The 13,257-nt window shown below is 34.4% G+C and overlaps 1 protein-coding gene across 7 annotated transcripts in view; it reads right to left on the reverse strand.

Annotated features, from left to right (window-relative positions):
* Positions 1 to 259: 259 nt before the first annotated feature.
* The window catches only part of PPHLN1 (periphilin 1), a 151,583-nt gene continuing 138,585 nt past the window's right edge, over positions 260 to 13,257 (reverse strand). For all 7 annotated transcript variants that reach the window (XM_040488409.1, XM_040488405.1, XM_040488410.1 and 4 more), the window contains one exon: positions 260 to 2,789. In XM_040488409.1, the coding sequence (XP_040344343.1) occupies positions 2,595 to 2,789 (195 nt within the window). In that variant the 3' untranslated portion in view covers positions 260 to 2,594. The remainder of the gene's footprint in view (positions 2,790 to 13,257) is intronic.

Genomic DNA, 13,257 nt, shown 5'->3' on the forward strand with positions numbered 1-13,257 from the left:
TCCTACAATTCCCTGAAACGCAGATTCATAATTACACAATTACTGAGCACTTCTGTGTGTTCAATCTTATCTCATTTAACTGCTTGCTCAGATATCAACACTCCTTAAGTCACCAAAGTTAATAATTTCTCAATTCTTCCATCCTGCTGCTGAGAGGGTGAACTGAACATTGAGTAATCTTGCAGTAGGGAGTAATAAAAATCTACATTTCAGGAAAATACTTTAAGCCTGTTAAAGAGAAAAAAAAAAGACAATCCAATTATTTAAACCTGGTTGCTTTATTTTGCACTTTTAAAATTCACAAAAAGCTTCACACTATCTGCTTTCTCCCTGTTGATCATCAAGGCTTTATGGTAAGACAATGAAAGTTTTATCATATCAGCTGGGCATACTCAAAAACAATGGATACTTTACAAACAAATTAATCAAGAACATTTTGTAAAATACACACTCTCGTACACATCTGAATTCAACTATCCTAAAACTGGACTTTAAAAAGCTGTCAAAAACAAACAGAATTAACACTGACAAGCCTACCAGAATAACGTTGATGGCAAGCTATAAAGAGCTTTAAATGTTGAATATAATTTGGGGAAAGGAGAGAAGAAGAAATTATCTGTTGAACCTACAATTAAATGCATCTGTAAGCAAAACCTCTAGCTTAATGAATTTCTAGTTTAATGAATTTCAACAGAATGAACAACTCATTTGTCTTGATGGTAGTTTCTTAACTTTTATTTTTAAACATGAAACATCTTGACTAAAGAAATTGAATCCTGGACTTAGAATATTTAAGGAAAAGAAAAACATGGGGGTAGGGGAGAACCAAGATCAGTACTTTCTTAGTCTTTTCTTTCTAAAGTGGGTAACAAAATCACTGTTCGTAATTAGGAAAGAATACCAGAGGTGGTATGTAGGGTTTAGTTTTAGCTTATGTACATCTAAATGGCAAAAGTAAGAGTTCAAGGCAGTCTCATATAGGAAATTTAAGAAAAATAATTATGTTCAATTAGTTTTTACATTTGTGGAATGAGACAATACATATTTTGAGGCACCCATATAGGATCCACCAAAATTATTTGTACTGCTGATTCCACTTTTAATGTAATTTTTATCTACTCTGGGGTAGCTCTTTAGATAATATCAATATAAGTCACTAAAGATAATGCCAGAATTCAAGTGAGAAGAGAATGGAAATGGAAAGAGGGATGGGAGGATAATGAAACTGGGTAGTAATAACAAGCATGATTTTTAAGGTTTCCTAATGCCACAGAAATACATATTTTGGCTAAATGCCACTGGGCAGCTGGAAGTGATCAGGAAATGAGTGGAATATCCTAATGGTCCCAGTTAGATTTTTAAGTAACCCGTGATTTGGATGGCTCACTCATGGAGAAATGTTTACATAGACTGTTTGGTGAGGGGTAGTTGTGCTGGGCTTACTGCCTACTCTGCTTTGTTTCTTTAAAGAACACTTTTGAGGGCTAACGATCCCTAAAAAGGGCAACACAACAAAGATCTTGTTACAACTACAAACAGATATAAATAAAGGCATAATGTGATTAACAAAGGAATCTGTAAATGGTTTGATCGTGGATATAGTATCAATGACCTTTTCTTGAGATGGGAAATATGGGCCTGGGAAAAAAATGAAATTCCACTACTTCATCATATTCGAAATTTTTCTATTTCAATGATAAGTATTTATTTGTTTATTTAGAGCAGCAGGCAAAAGTTTATTAGAGTATAAAATCAGAAAGTAAAAATAGTATGAAAGCTCTCTTTACAGAGGGGACATTGGAAAGTGAATGCCTCTCAATTAGAAGTTTTTAAAGAAATCTCAACTTGAAAATAGCTCTCATCTTTCATCTCAAATTGCCCCTTCTCTTAGTTTTACATATGATATTGTTTAAGACTCAGACATCTGTGAGACTGGTCAGGAGTTTCAGGATTATTTTAATAGAAGACATTGAGTTGATTTACTTGGAAAACAGGATTTTACTATGAGGTCTTTTTAAGATTTAAGTGCTCTATTTTATCATAATGGGAATTAATCTTAAAGCAAATATTCTGTAAAATACTGGAGTATTCAGTTTATTTGGACAGTATACTTGAACATATTAAAAGTTACAAAGCCTAAAACAAGCAAGCAACAAGTCAATAAAATCACAACTCAGAATTCTAACATTTTCACATGGTATCACTGACTATGAAATGCAAAAAGACTATTAATGTTTAAGTGGAATGATCTCTAACCTATAAATTACACTATGTGACCAAAACAAATGATTGCATACCGAAGACTACAGAACATGAGCTGTTCTCCAACACTGCTTTTTCAAAGCTTGAAAAATTAACTGACCCATCATTTTAGGGGGATAAAAGGTAAGTATGGATTAGGAGGCTCTACATGTGGATTTAAAAAATTCTAATTAAAATATCTTAAACTATTTTAGATGTTTATTTGATATCAGAAATGTGGTCGACTATCATAAAGTATTTCTCTTCATCACAAAAATTCTATATATTAAGGATTTACACAATCCAAAAAAAAAAAAAAAAATCTAGAAACATTTTTTTGCCTGAGCAATTTTCTAAAAAGGCTCTCCAAAATCTTGACTAGAGGTGTCATACTCTGCAATGAAATGTTTGAGTTCCTCAACACACCTCTCACCTATTTCATGTAAATTCTGTCTTAATGCAAACTGTATAGACTTTTCTAATGAAGGATCTTTTTCAATCAGCATTTTCACAACCATCCCGAAAGTTTCACAGTCTTGTCGGTAAACCTAGAAAGGTGAAAATACATTGTGGTTAGCTAAAAGTAAAAATAATTAGCCCAACATTGAGCTAATGCAGTTTGCAGAATTACGATGCTAAATTCATAAAGGGAGACACAATATAATTGAACCTTCCTCACCCTTGAGTAGTTACTACTGTCAGATGCTATGTAAACTTCTGAGATTTGCAGATAATGAGTAGAAAAACACTGATATATCACGTCACTGACTATAGAAGTTAGGCATGGCATTTGTCAGCATCAGGCAGTACACTAAAAGGACATCAAAGAACAAAGGCTTGCTAGGTAAGGCACATTCATGGCTTGTTTCACTCATTTGCTTGTTTGGAAGAAAAAAGTTTCTGAGCCCTAACTTTGGATTATTTGTTTGAATCATGACCAGATGACAAATTCAACAACAAACAACAAACAAACAAAAAGACGAAACAACAAACAAAAAACAAAAGACAAAAAGTATCTATTTGAAAAAACTTTTCAGGGTGCCAGGGTGGCTCAGTTGGTTAAACGTCCAACTTCAGCTCAGGTCATGATCTCACTGGTGGTAAGTTGGAGCTCCACACTGGCCTCTCTGGGGAAGCACAAAGCCCACTTTGGATCCTCTGTCCCCCGCCTACGCCCTCTCTGCCCCTCCCCCATTCTCTCTCTCTCTCTCAAAATAAACTTTAAAAAAAGTAAAAAAACAAAAACAAAAACAAAAAGACCTTTGCAAGTTCTATTTAACCACAAAGTCACCAAGGCAGAGTTAAGATCAAAACAATGTTAAACACACAAGTTCATGCATGTGTATACATGTGTATGTATATATAAACACATATATATATACACATGTGTATACATGCATATAAATTTTCTACCTCAATATGTATTTTTTACTTCAGTATGTACATATAATCCTTTTCAGTGACAATGAGATATTTTTCCTTGTCCAAAAATTGCTAAGTATTCTCCCCAGTAAATATCATTTCCTTAATTTGTAGTCACAAAATGCAATTTAGATTTCTTTGCTATTTTCCATACTATGTAATTCATGTATTTAAAGAAAAATTATAATTAAGTATCCATGAAAACTAAGTGAAATACAAATTATGATTTAAAAGAACTGTTACATGAATTTTAATTTTTCTAAATTTAACAAAAACAATCAATATATCATGTTTATTCTCTGCAAAAGGATTTTTTTTTCATTTTGAAAAACTTTAGAAAGAAGTGATTTGAGACATTTGGCTTATGAGTTTTTATTCCTCCAATGATCACTACTAGTTGTTGTGGTAGTTGCTGTTATTATATTTTAAATGTCTGAAATATTTTTCCCCTTAAAAATAGCTATTTAAAGAAGAATATTTAATTCTGACTTACTGCTAGGTTGCTGAATTATACTAAATTCATTTCCTTGCTCTTAAAACCATTCCACAAGCCCCAAGGAAATTAAAAGAATAAGTTCTTCAATGAACACAGAACAGCCCCCCAACATGCATGTTTTTCTAAATAGTGATGAAATATACTCATAGTAGCCATTAAATTTAATTCAGCTATCTAAACAACCATTTATTCCAGTTTATCCTAAGGTTTATGTGGCCCGGAATTGATATTACTACTCTAACAAACCAACTGAGAGAACAGTACACCATTCACATGATACTATATGTGATGGCAAGGCAATAGAGCACTCTGGCTGGTTTAAGAAACACATAGTACCGAAGTCAAGCCAATGCAGTCCCCATGGGGGAAAGTCAGAACCATGATGTTTCAGTCTTAGTGGAGGTAAATTCCTTACCAAACCAGTCAGCCCACATAATAACAGCATTCTAACATCAACCACAGGCCTCAGCAGACCACTTTGTGGGTGGCCTAAATTTTACAGGCTTCTTTATAACAGATGTAGTAGATGAGGATAATGTTACACTGTGAATTAACCTGCAGATTCTTTAATGTAAATCCATTTTACCTAAACTGTAACTCTTCGTTTAGTATATTTACTGAACATAAATATGCTACACATTTGCATATCAAAGATAAAAACACATTAAAATGTGTTTATGCATTTATTTAAACTGTAAACTACTGTCACTCTGGAGACAAGATAATACAAGCATTTAAAGACTATTTTCTTTTTTAATTGTAAGTCCTTTTTGAATTATTCATTGAAACAGGCAAATTTTTGTATGTTAGCTGACGAGAACAACCAGAACTGCCCAAAGCAACATAATTCTCTATGAAAGGGGAAATTTTCTAAAAGACTGTTTAAAATGTACTGGTTGGACATTGGACAGGAAATAATTAGGTTTTTGTTAAAGGAAGAGCCTCACCCTCCAACATTTTATAAATAAAATTCACAACTGTCAGAAACCTATTTCCGAAATCTGTTCCACAGTAAACTCAATCCCGAACAGGAAGGGTGTAGTTATCTGTAGGAGAGTTTGTTTGCTTATGGTCCCTAGCTGGAAATGCATTAATAATCTTCAAATCTGATATCTACAGGCCACACAGGAAGATTTTTTTGTTGTTGCTTTTTCCCCTGATTGAACCTCATTGAAATGGGAAGCAAGTTAAAGTATGGGTGGGGTTTACATAAACTACATAGAAATGCAGTTAAATTTGCCAGGGTGATGAAAACACTACCCAAATGCGGTTTCTCACAGTACTTTATTATAGTGGCCTGTGATAATAGTTAAATTCTTACAACGTATTCCTAGGAGTAAAGGAATATGACAAAATAAAACTATCAAGGCTTTTTACTATTAACTACGCTGTCCAGTGACTGGAAGAATAGTATCTAGCAGGTTTGTTCTATCTGTAATTGCTCATAATGACATAAAACTCCCTAAAATGTATTATCATTTAGTCCTTACCTTTGTGTCCACAGAGAGAAACCAAAAATTAAGTCAATATAAATTGTTAGGAGAATTTTCATTTCAGACAACCCATCTTTATCATTTGCATTCAAGTTCTCTAAGAGCACTTTGGTGGAATGGTAAAAATTACAGAGTTGTGCTATCTAACACAGTAGCCACTAGCCAGCCACAGGAGGATATTTTTGCAGATAGGATTATGTTACAACTTTTGGATAGGAAGATTATCCTGGATTATCCAGGTGTGCAAAATGTAATCAGTTGGAGTCCTTTAAAAAGGAATGAAGAAGAATCAGAGAAAGAGAGGAAATGTTACCACATAAACAAAGGTTGAGTGATGCATTTTAAAGATGGGAGAAGGAGCTATCAGTCCAGGAATGCAAGCAGCCTCTAGCAACTTACTGGTCTTTACCAGCAAAGAAATAGAGTCTCCCCTAGAGACTCCAGAGGAAGTGCAGCCCTGCAGATACCTTGATTGGCTCCTGGTGAAACCCATTTTATACATTACACATTCTTCTCAAGCTTACATGAAACATTCACCAGGACAGACCAGATTCTGGGCCATAAAACATACCTTAACAGATTTTAAAGAACAGAAATCATACCAAGTATGCTTTTAGATCACAATAAAATTAAATTAGAAATCAACAGAAAGTAGCTAGAAAATCCCCAAACATCTGGAGATTAAACAACATACTTCTAAAATCACATGGATCAAAGAAGTCTCAAGAGAAATTATAACATATTTTGAACTCAATGAAAATACAACTTATCAAAATTTGTAAGATGCAGCAAAAACAGTACTTGGAAATTTATAGCATTAAATACATTTAGAAAAGATGAAAGATACAAAAGTAATAATCTAAGCTAGGAAACTAAAAAAAAGAAGAGGGAATTAAGCAAAGAGAATAAAAATTCCAAATTCTGTTCTAGCAGAAATCCATGAAGGTGAAAACAATATAATAGAAAATTGAATGAAACCAAAAGCTGGTTCTTGGAAAAAATCAAATTGATAAATCTCCAGTCAGGCTAACCAAGAAAAAAAGAAAAGACAAAACTTATTAATATCAAAATTGAAACATGAGTCATCACTACAGATTGATCTCCTGGACGTTAAAAGGATAATCAAGGAATATTATGAATAACTCTATGCCCACTAATTTGTTAACTTAGATGAAATCGACCAATCTCTTGAAAGACACAGTCTACCAAAACTCAAACAAGGAGATACAGATAATTCAAACAAGCTTACATCTATAAAAAAATTTAATTAGCAATTAACCTTACAAAACAGAAAGCACTAGGATGAGATGGTTTCACTGGTGAATTCTACTAAACACTTACGGAAGAAATGATACCAATTCTCTACCAACCAAAACCAGACAAAGACATTACAACAAAGGAGAATTACAAACCAGTCTCTCAAGAACATAGATACAAAGGAAAAAAAAATACTTAATACGATATTAGCAAATCCAAGAATATATAAAAATAATTATGCACCACAACCAAATGAAATTTATTACAGGCATGTAAGACTTGTTCAACATCTGAAAGTGAATTAATGCAATCCATCACATCAATAAACTAGAAAAGAAAAATCACAGGATCAGAATACATGCAGAAAAGGCATTTGACAAAATCCATTGCAAACTCATTTGTGACAAAAACTGTTTGCACATTAAAAAAAATAAATATCTATAAAACTTAATACAGAAAATCTACAAAACCCTAAAGCTAACATTACCAAGTGAAAAAGTGAATGCTTTCTTTAATAAGGAACAAGACAAGGATGTCCCCTTTTATCATTCCTATTCAACATTGTACTGGAAATCCTAGTTAATGTAATAAGACAAGAAAAGGAAATGAAAAGTATACCAAGAGAAAGACAAATAAAACTGCATTCACAGATGATATGATTGTCTATAAGGTCCCCAAACTGACGAAAAACCTATTGGAACTACTAAGTGCTTATAGCAAGGTCACGAGATTCAAAGTTTACATACAAAAGTCTACTGCTTTCCTATATACCAGCAATGAACTATTAAAATTTGCAATTAAAAACAGCACATGCAAACACATGTACACAAAGTATAAATTTAACAAAATATGTACAAGATCTATATGAGGAAAACTACAAAACACTGATTAAATAAAAACAAAAAAGATATAAACAGATATATTCTAAGATCAGGGATTGGAAGACTCAATATTGTTATGATATCAGCACTTCCCAGCTTGATCTGTAAATTGAACACAGTCGCTGTAGAAATCCCAGCAAGTAATTTTGAGGATAATGACAAACTGACTCTAAAGTTTATATGGAAAAGCAAAAGACCCAGAATAGTTAACACAGTGTGGATGAAAAATAACAAAGTCAGAGGACTGACACTTAGTATAAAGTCACAGTGATCAAGACGACTTTAAGTCTTACTATAAAATCATAGTAATCTCAACTGTAAGGCATTATCAAAAGAAGACAAATAGATCAATGGTAGAGAATAGAAAGCCTGAAATAGACTCATACACATATAACTAACTTATCTTTCACAAAGGAGCAAAGGCAATTCAATGGAGAAAGGACAGTCTTAAATAGTGTTGAAACAAATGGGTAATCTAGGTATAAATCTTAGATATTCCAAAAAAATTAACTCAAAATGGATCATAGAGCTAAATGTAAAATGCAAAACTATTATTAATACTTCAGCTAGATAACAAGAAAAAAATCTAGATGACACCAAAAGCATGTTCCAAGAAAAAAAATCGTTACACTGGATTTTATTAAAATTAAAAACTTCTGCTCTGTGAAAGACACTATTAAGAGAATGAACAAACTACAGACTGGGAGAAAATCTTTGCAAAACAAATATCTAACAGAGTACTGGTATCCAAAATACACAAAGAACTCTTAAAACACAAAAATAAGAAAACAAACAACTTGATTTAAAAATGGTCAAGGGGACATCAAGGGATGGTTCAATTGGCTGAGTGTCTAACTCTTGGTTTTGGCTCAGGTCATGATCCCAGCGTCATGGGATCAAGCCCCACGTAGGGCTCCATGCTCAGTGTGGAGCCTGCTTGAGATTCTCCCTCCCTCCCTCTGCCTCTCTCCCCCACTTGTGCGTGCTCTCTCTCTCTCTCTCTCTCTCTCTCTCTCTCAAATAAAAAATAAATAGATTAATTAATTTAAAAAATAGAAACGAGCAAAAGATCTGAACAGACACGTCACCAAACAAGACATCTGGATGGAAAAGAGGCAAATGAAAGGATGTTCAATATCATATGTCATTAGTATACTGAAAATTAAAACAATGAGATGAGATACCATTACACATTTATCAGAATGGTTACAATCCATAACACTGATGACCCCAACTTCTGGTAAGAATGTTAAGGAACAGAAACTCTCATTAATTGCTGGTGGGAATGCAAAATGATACAGGCTACTCTGGTAGACAGTTTAGTGGTTTCCTACATAGCTAAACTTAAAATCCAAGCATATGATCCAGCAATGGTGCTCCTAGTTACACCCCAATGAACTGGAGACTGTGTCCATGCAGAAACCTGTATACAAATGTTTACACCAGCTTATGCATAACTGCCCCAAACTGGAAGCATCCAAGATGTCCTTCAGTAGATGAATGGATAAACTGCGAGTCGTTCATACACCAGAATAAATTTTGGTGATAAAAAGAAATGAGCTATAAAGCCACAAAAAAGAGGAACCTTAAATGGTTATTGTTAAGTGAAAGAAGTCAGTCTAAAAGGCTACCCAATGCTTGATTCCTACCACATGACATTTTGGAAACTGGCAAAACTATATGAACAGTATAAAGATCAATGGTTGGTAGAAGGGGAAGCAGTAGGAGGATAAATAGGTGTACATAGCATCTTTAGGGTGGTGAAACTATTCTGTGTATTGTATATAAAATCATATATTTTTCATTTGTCAAAATTCAAAGAACTATATGACACAAGAGTGATCCCTAAAGCAAACTATGGACTGTAGTTAATAATTATGTATTGGTACAGTTGTGATTGGTGAACCACTATTACAGAAATGCAAAATGCTAATGAGAAGGGAAGCTCAACGAGGGAGTATATGGGAGCTTTCTTACAATTTTTATGTATACCTAAAACTGCTATAACAAATAAAGCCTATTAAAATAACAAATAAAGTCTATTAAATTTTTTTTTAATCACACAAATGAAAAAAAAAGGGGGAAAGTCACCTCGTCCAGTCTCAGTTTCAGGACCTACAGACCTGAGTATGCAGTTATAATGATTAAATGAAATAATAAAAAGCACTCAGAATAGTGCGCCTACTATATGGGAAGCATTTATGTTAGATATAGAGATGCTGGCGATGAAAGAGAAGAAACATCTGTTCTGTCTAGAGAAGGGAGTATTAGAAAATGGAACTGATTCTTTGAACATGAGATGTTCACTCGAGGAAAACCAGAAAGAGGAAAAGGAAACATCATTTTGGGGAAATTCAATAGGCTTGGCATAGCTAGAGTGGTGAGTGTATTCACTCTCAAAGTAGATCATGAAGAGCTTTTTTTCCCCAAAAGTTTAGACCTCAACCTACAAATTGGCAAATAGCAAATGGGGAAAGAGCTACAAGGAGGAATTGGATCCTTTGGATGTATCAGGGAGAGACAATGGCTATCAACATCAAGGGCTTGTGAGAGCCTAGCCAATGAATGTCATGTGATATGCTAAAGAAAGGTGACATTACAGGCTTTACAGTAATTAAGAAGCAATACAGATATAATAATGTGAAGAAAGATAAGTGGAAGGTTTAAAACTTTCACTTATTTCAAGAGAGAGGGTATTGGGAAGGGGAGATAAGCTCAATATCTAGTATGTAATTGAGGCACTTGTCAAGAAGTGGAGTCTGGACTTCAGGAGAAAAAAACAGAGGAGGAAAAAAGGGAGGGATGGAGAAAGACAGGAAAGGAAAGACTAAGGGTGGGGGGAGGAGAGATCTTTAGCACTAATGCCAGCTAAGACCATGGGAGTTCCTTGAAATAAGGAGTAAGTTCTTTCTAGCTCCAATGTCTGCTAGAAAGTAGATAATTCAGTGGGGTGCCTCAGTGACTCAGTAGTTGGTTGAAGTGTCTGATTGGCTCAGGTCATGATCTCACAGTTTGTGGGATAGAGCCCTGCGTCGGGCTCTGTGCTGACAGCTCAGAGCCTGGAGCCTGCTTCGCATTCTGTGTCTCCTTCTCTCTCTGCCTCTTCCTCGCTTATGCTCTCTCAAAAATGAACAGATGTTAAAAAAAATTTTTTTTTAAAGTAGATATTCAGTACATGTTGAATAAATAGCTAAAGTCTGCTCTGAGAGCAAAAGACAGCTAGAGTAGACATCTAAAAGCACCGATATTAGGGTGCCTGGGTGACTCAGGTGATTAGGCGACCAACTCTTGGTTTCAGCTCGCAGTTCATGACTTTGAGCCCCACATCAGGCTCTGTGCGGACAGTGAGGAGCCTGTTTGGGATTCTCTCTTTCTCCCTCTCTCTCTGCCCCTCATATGCTCGTGCTCTCTCTCTCAAAATAAATCAACTTAGAAAAAATTAAAAGCACCAATATCAGCCAAAGGAGAGACAATACGGAAGAGTAAACACGAGAAGAGAGTGAAAGCACAGGTGCCGAGAAAAACATTTCTAAAAGAAGGATGTAATCAATCAAATGTCAGAGAAAAATCAAAGCAGCTGACAACACAGACTGATTAGACTGGGAAACTAAGGGGCTGGCTGGTTAGCTGCAAAAGCAGTTTACTGGCATGGTGGAGATTAGAGAGCTGTGCTGTCCAATACAGCAGCCACTAGCCATATCTATTTATAGTTTAATAAGATAAAAAATTTCAGTTCCTCAGTTCCTAGTTCTATTTCAAATGCTAATGGCTACCATACTGGACAGTGTGAATATAAAAAATTTCCCTCAACACAGAAAACTGTACTAAGTGTTACTGTACCTCTGTGTTAATACAGAGGATTGAGAAATGGAAAAAAAAAAAAGGTAAAGATGTAGTGGTAAGTGCTGACCTGGTAAATTAAACAATATATATTTGTAATTACTTCTACCATTATAGTGTACACAAAAGCTTACCACTTTTAAAGGAGCACTGTGAAATATAATAATTAGGATGTGTAAAATGTTCTACAATCTTTTGATGAAATGTGTATAAAAATGTGAGTTAAAAAAAGAAACTCCAATTGAGGCTTAATATAAGAGGAAACATTCATAATGTCTAATGTGTTGATGAGGTCAGGAAAAAATAACAGCATACTGATGTTAAATACTGAAGACAAATTTAAACCCTTTAATTTGGGTCTATAGTAATGTAGAAGGTGTCAAAACTATTGTAATCTATGTTGCTGCTTGTGCTATATTAATAGAAAAAGTATCTTTGAGACTTCCTCCTCAAAGTTGCAGCCCCAGTGGCTCTTTTTTTTTTTTTTTTTTTTTTAAATTTTTAAAAAAAAATTTTTTTTTTTCAACGTTTATTTATTTTGGGGACAGAGAGAGACAGAGCATGAACGGGGGAGGGGCAGAGAGAGAGGGAGACACAGAATCGGAAACTGGCTCCAGGCTCTGAGCCATCAGCCCAGAGCCTGACGCGGGGCTCGAACTCACGGACCGCGAGATCGTGACCTGGCTGAAGTCGGACGCTCAACCGACTGCGCCACCCAGGCGCCCCCCCCAGTGGCTCTTAAAAGCACAGCTCCTGAAAAGAACACTGGTGGTTGCTAAGAAATACATTATGAACACATGGATTAGATCTCAACTGCCTGCATTCAATACGTAGGTACAATTGTTACAACCAAATAAAAGTAACTCCAAAATTAATGATAAAGTGGAAGAATGCTACAAACTCTTAGCAACCATTGTTTGTAAAATTCTCATCCATAAATACAGATTTATAAATGTATAGGATTCAAAGATTAATACTTAATTTTTTTTACCATTTCTAGCTTATTAATTCTTTCAATCATAATACACTAAATAGACAAAAATAAATGAAGTAATTCCACAGTCTACACAATCTTTAACAATGCCAAAAGCAGATCTCAAAGAGATTAGATATAGGAACTAGAAAAATCTCAAATTAATAACAAACGGAAAAAGTTGCAAAGGAAGTATGTGAAGCATGATGCCATTTATACATGTTTTAAAAAGTTTTAATTTAGGTATATACACATATATACTAAAAACAGAAACACATACACAAGAATGACAACTCTAAGAAGGAAAGGAGTCAGCAGGGATCTGAGACAGGCTTTATATCTGTAATATCTTATTTCTTTAAAAAGAGAAAAAAGCCACAAACAATGAACTCTACTTAATGACATGTTGCTGAAGCATATAGGAAATAAAGTGCACTAAGATTTGCAACATACTTTGACATGTATCAAAAAATAAGATGAATCACTGGATGAATACAGGAATGGATAGTGACAAAGCAAATAAAAAATGTTAATTATAGAATGTAAGTGATGAATGTACATGTGTGCACTTTATAATTCCTAATATTTAAAAATTGTTCATAATAAAATGTTAAAGGGGAAAGAAATCTAAAGCAAAGTAGGCCCAATAGTGGG

The sequence above is a fragment of the Herpailurus yagouaroundi genome, unplaced genomic scaffold (assembly GCF_014898765.1).
Source record: "Herpailurus yagouaroundi ecotype Mexico unplaced genomic scaffold, PumYag 166, whole genome shotgun sequence".
Taxonomy (NCBI): domain Eukaryota; kingdom Metazoa; phylum Chordata; class Mammalia; order Carnivora; family Felidae; genus Herpailurus; species Herpailurus yagouaroundi.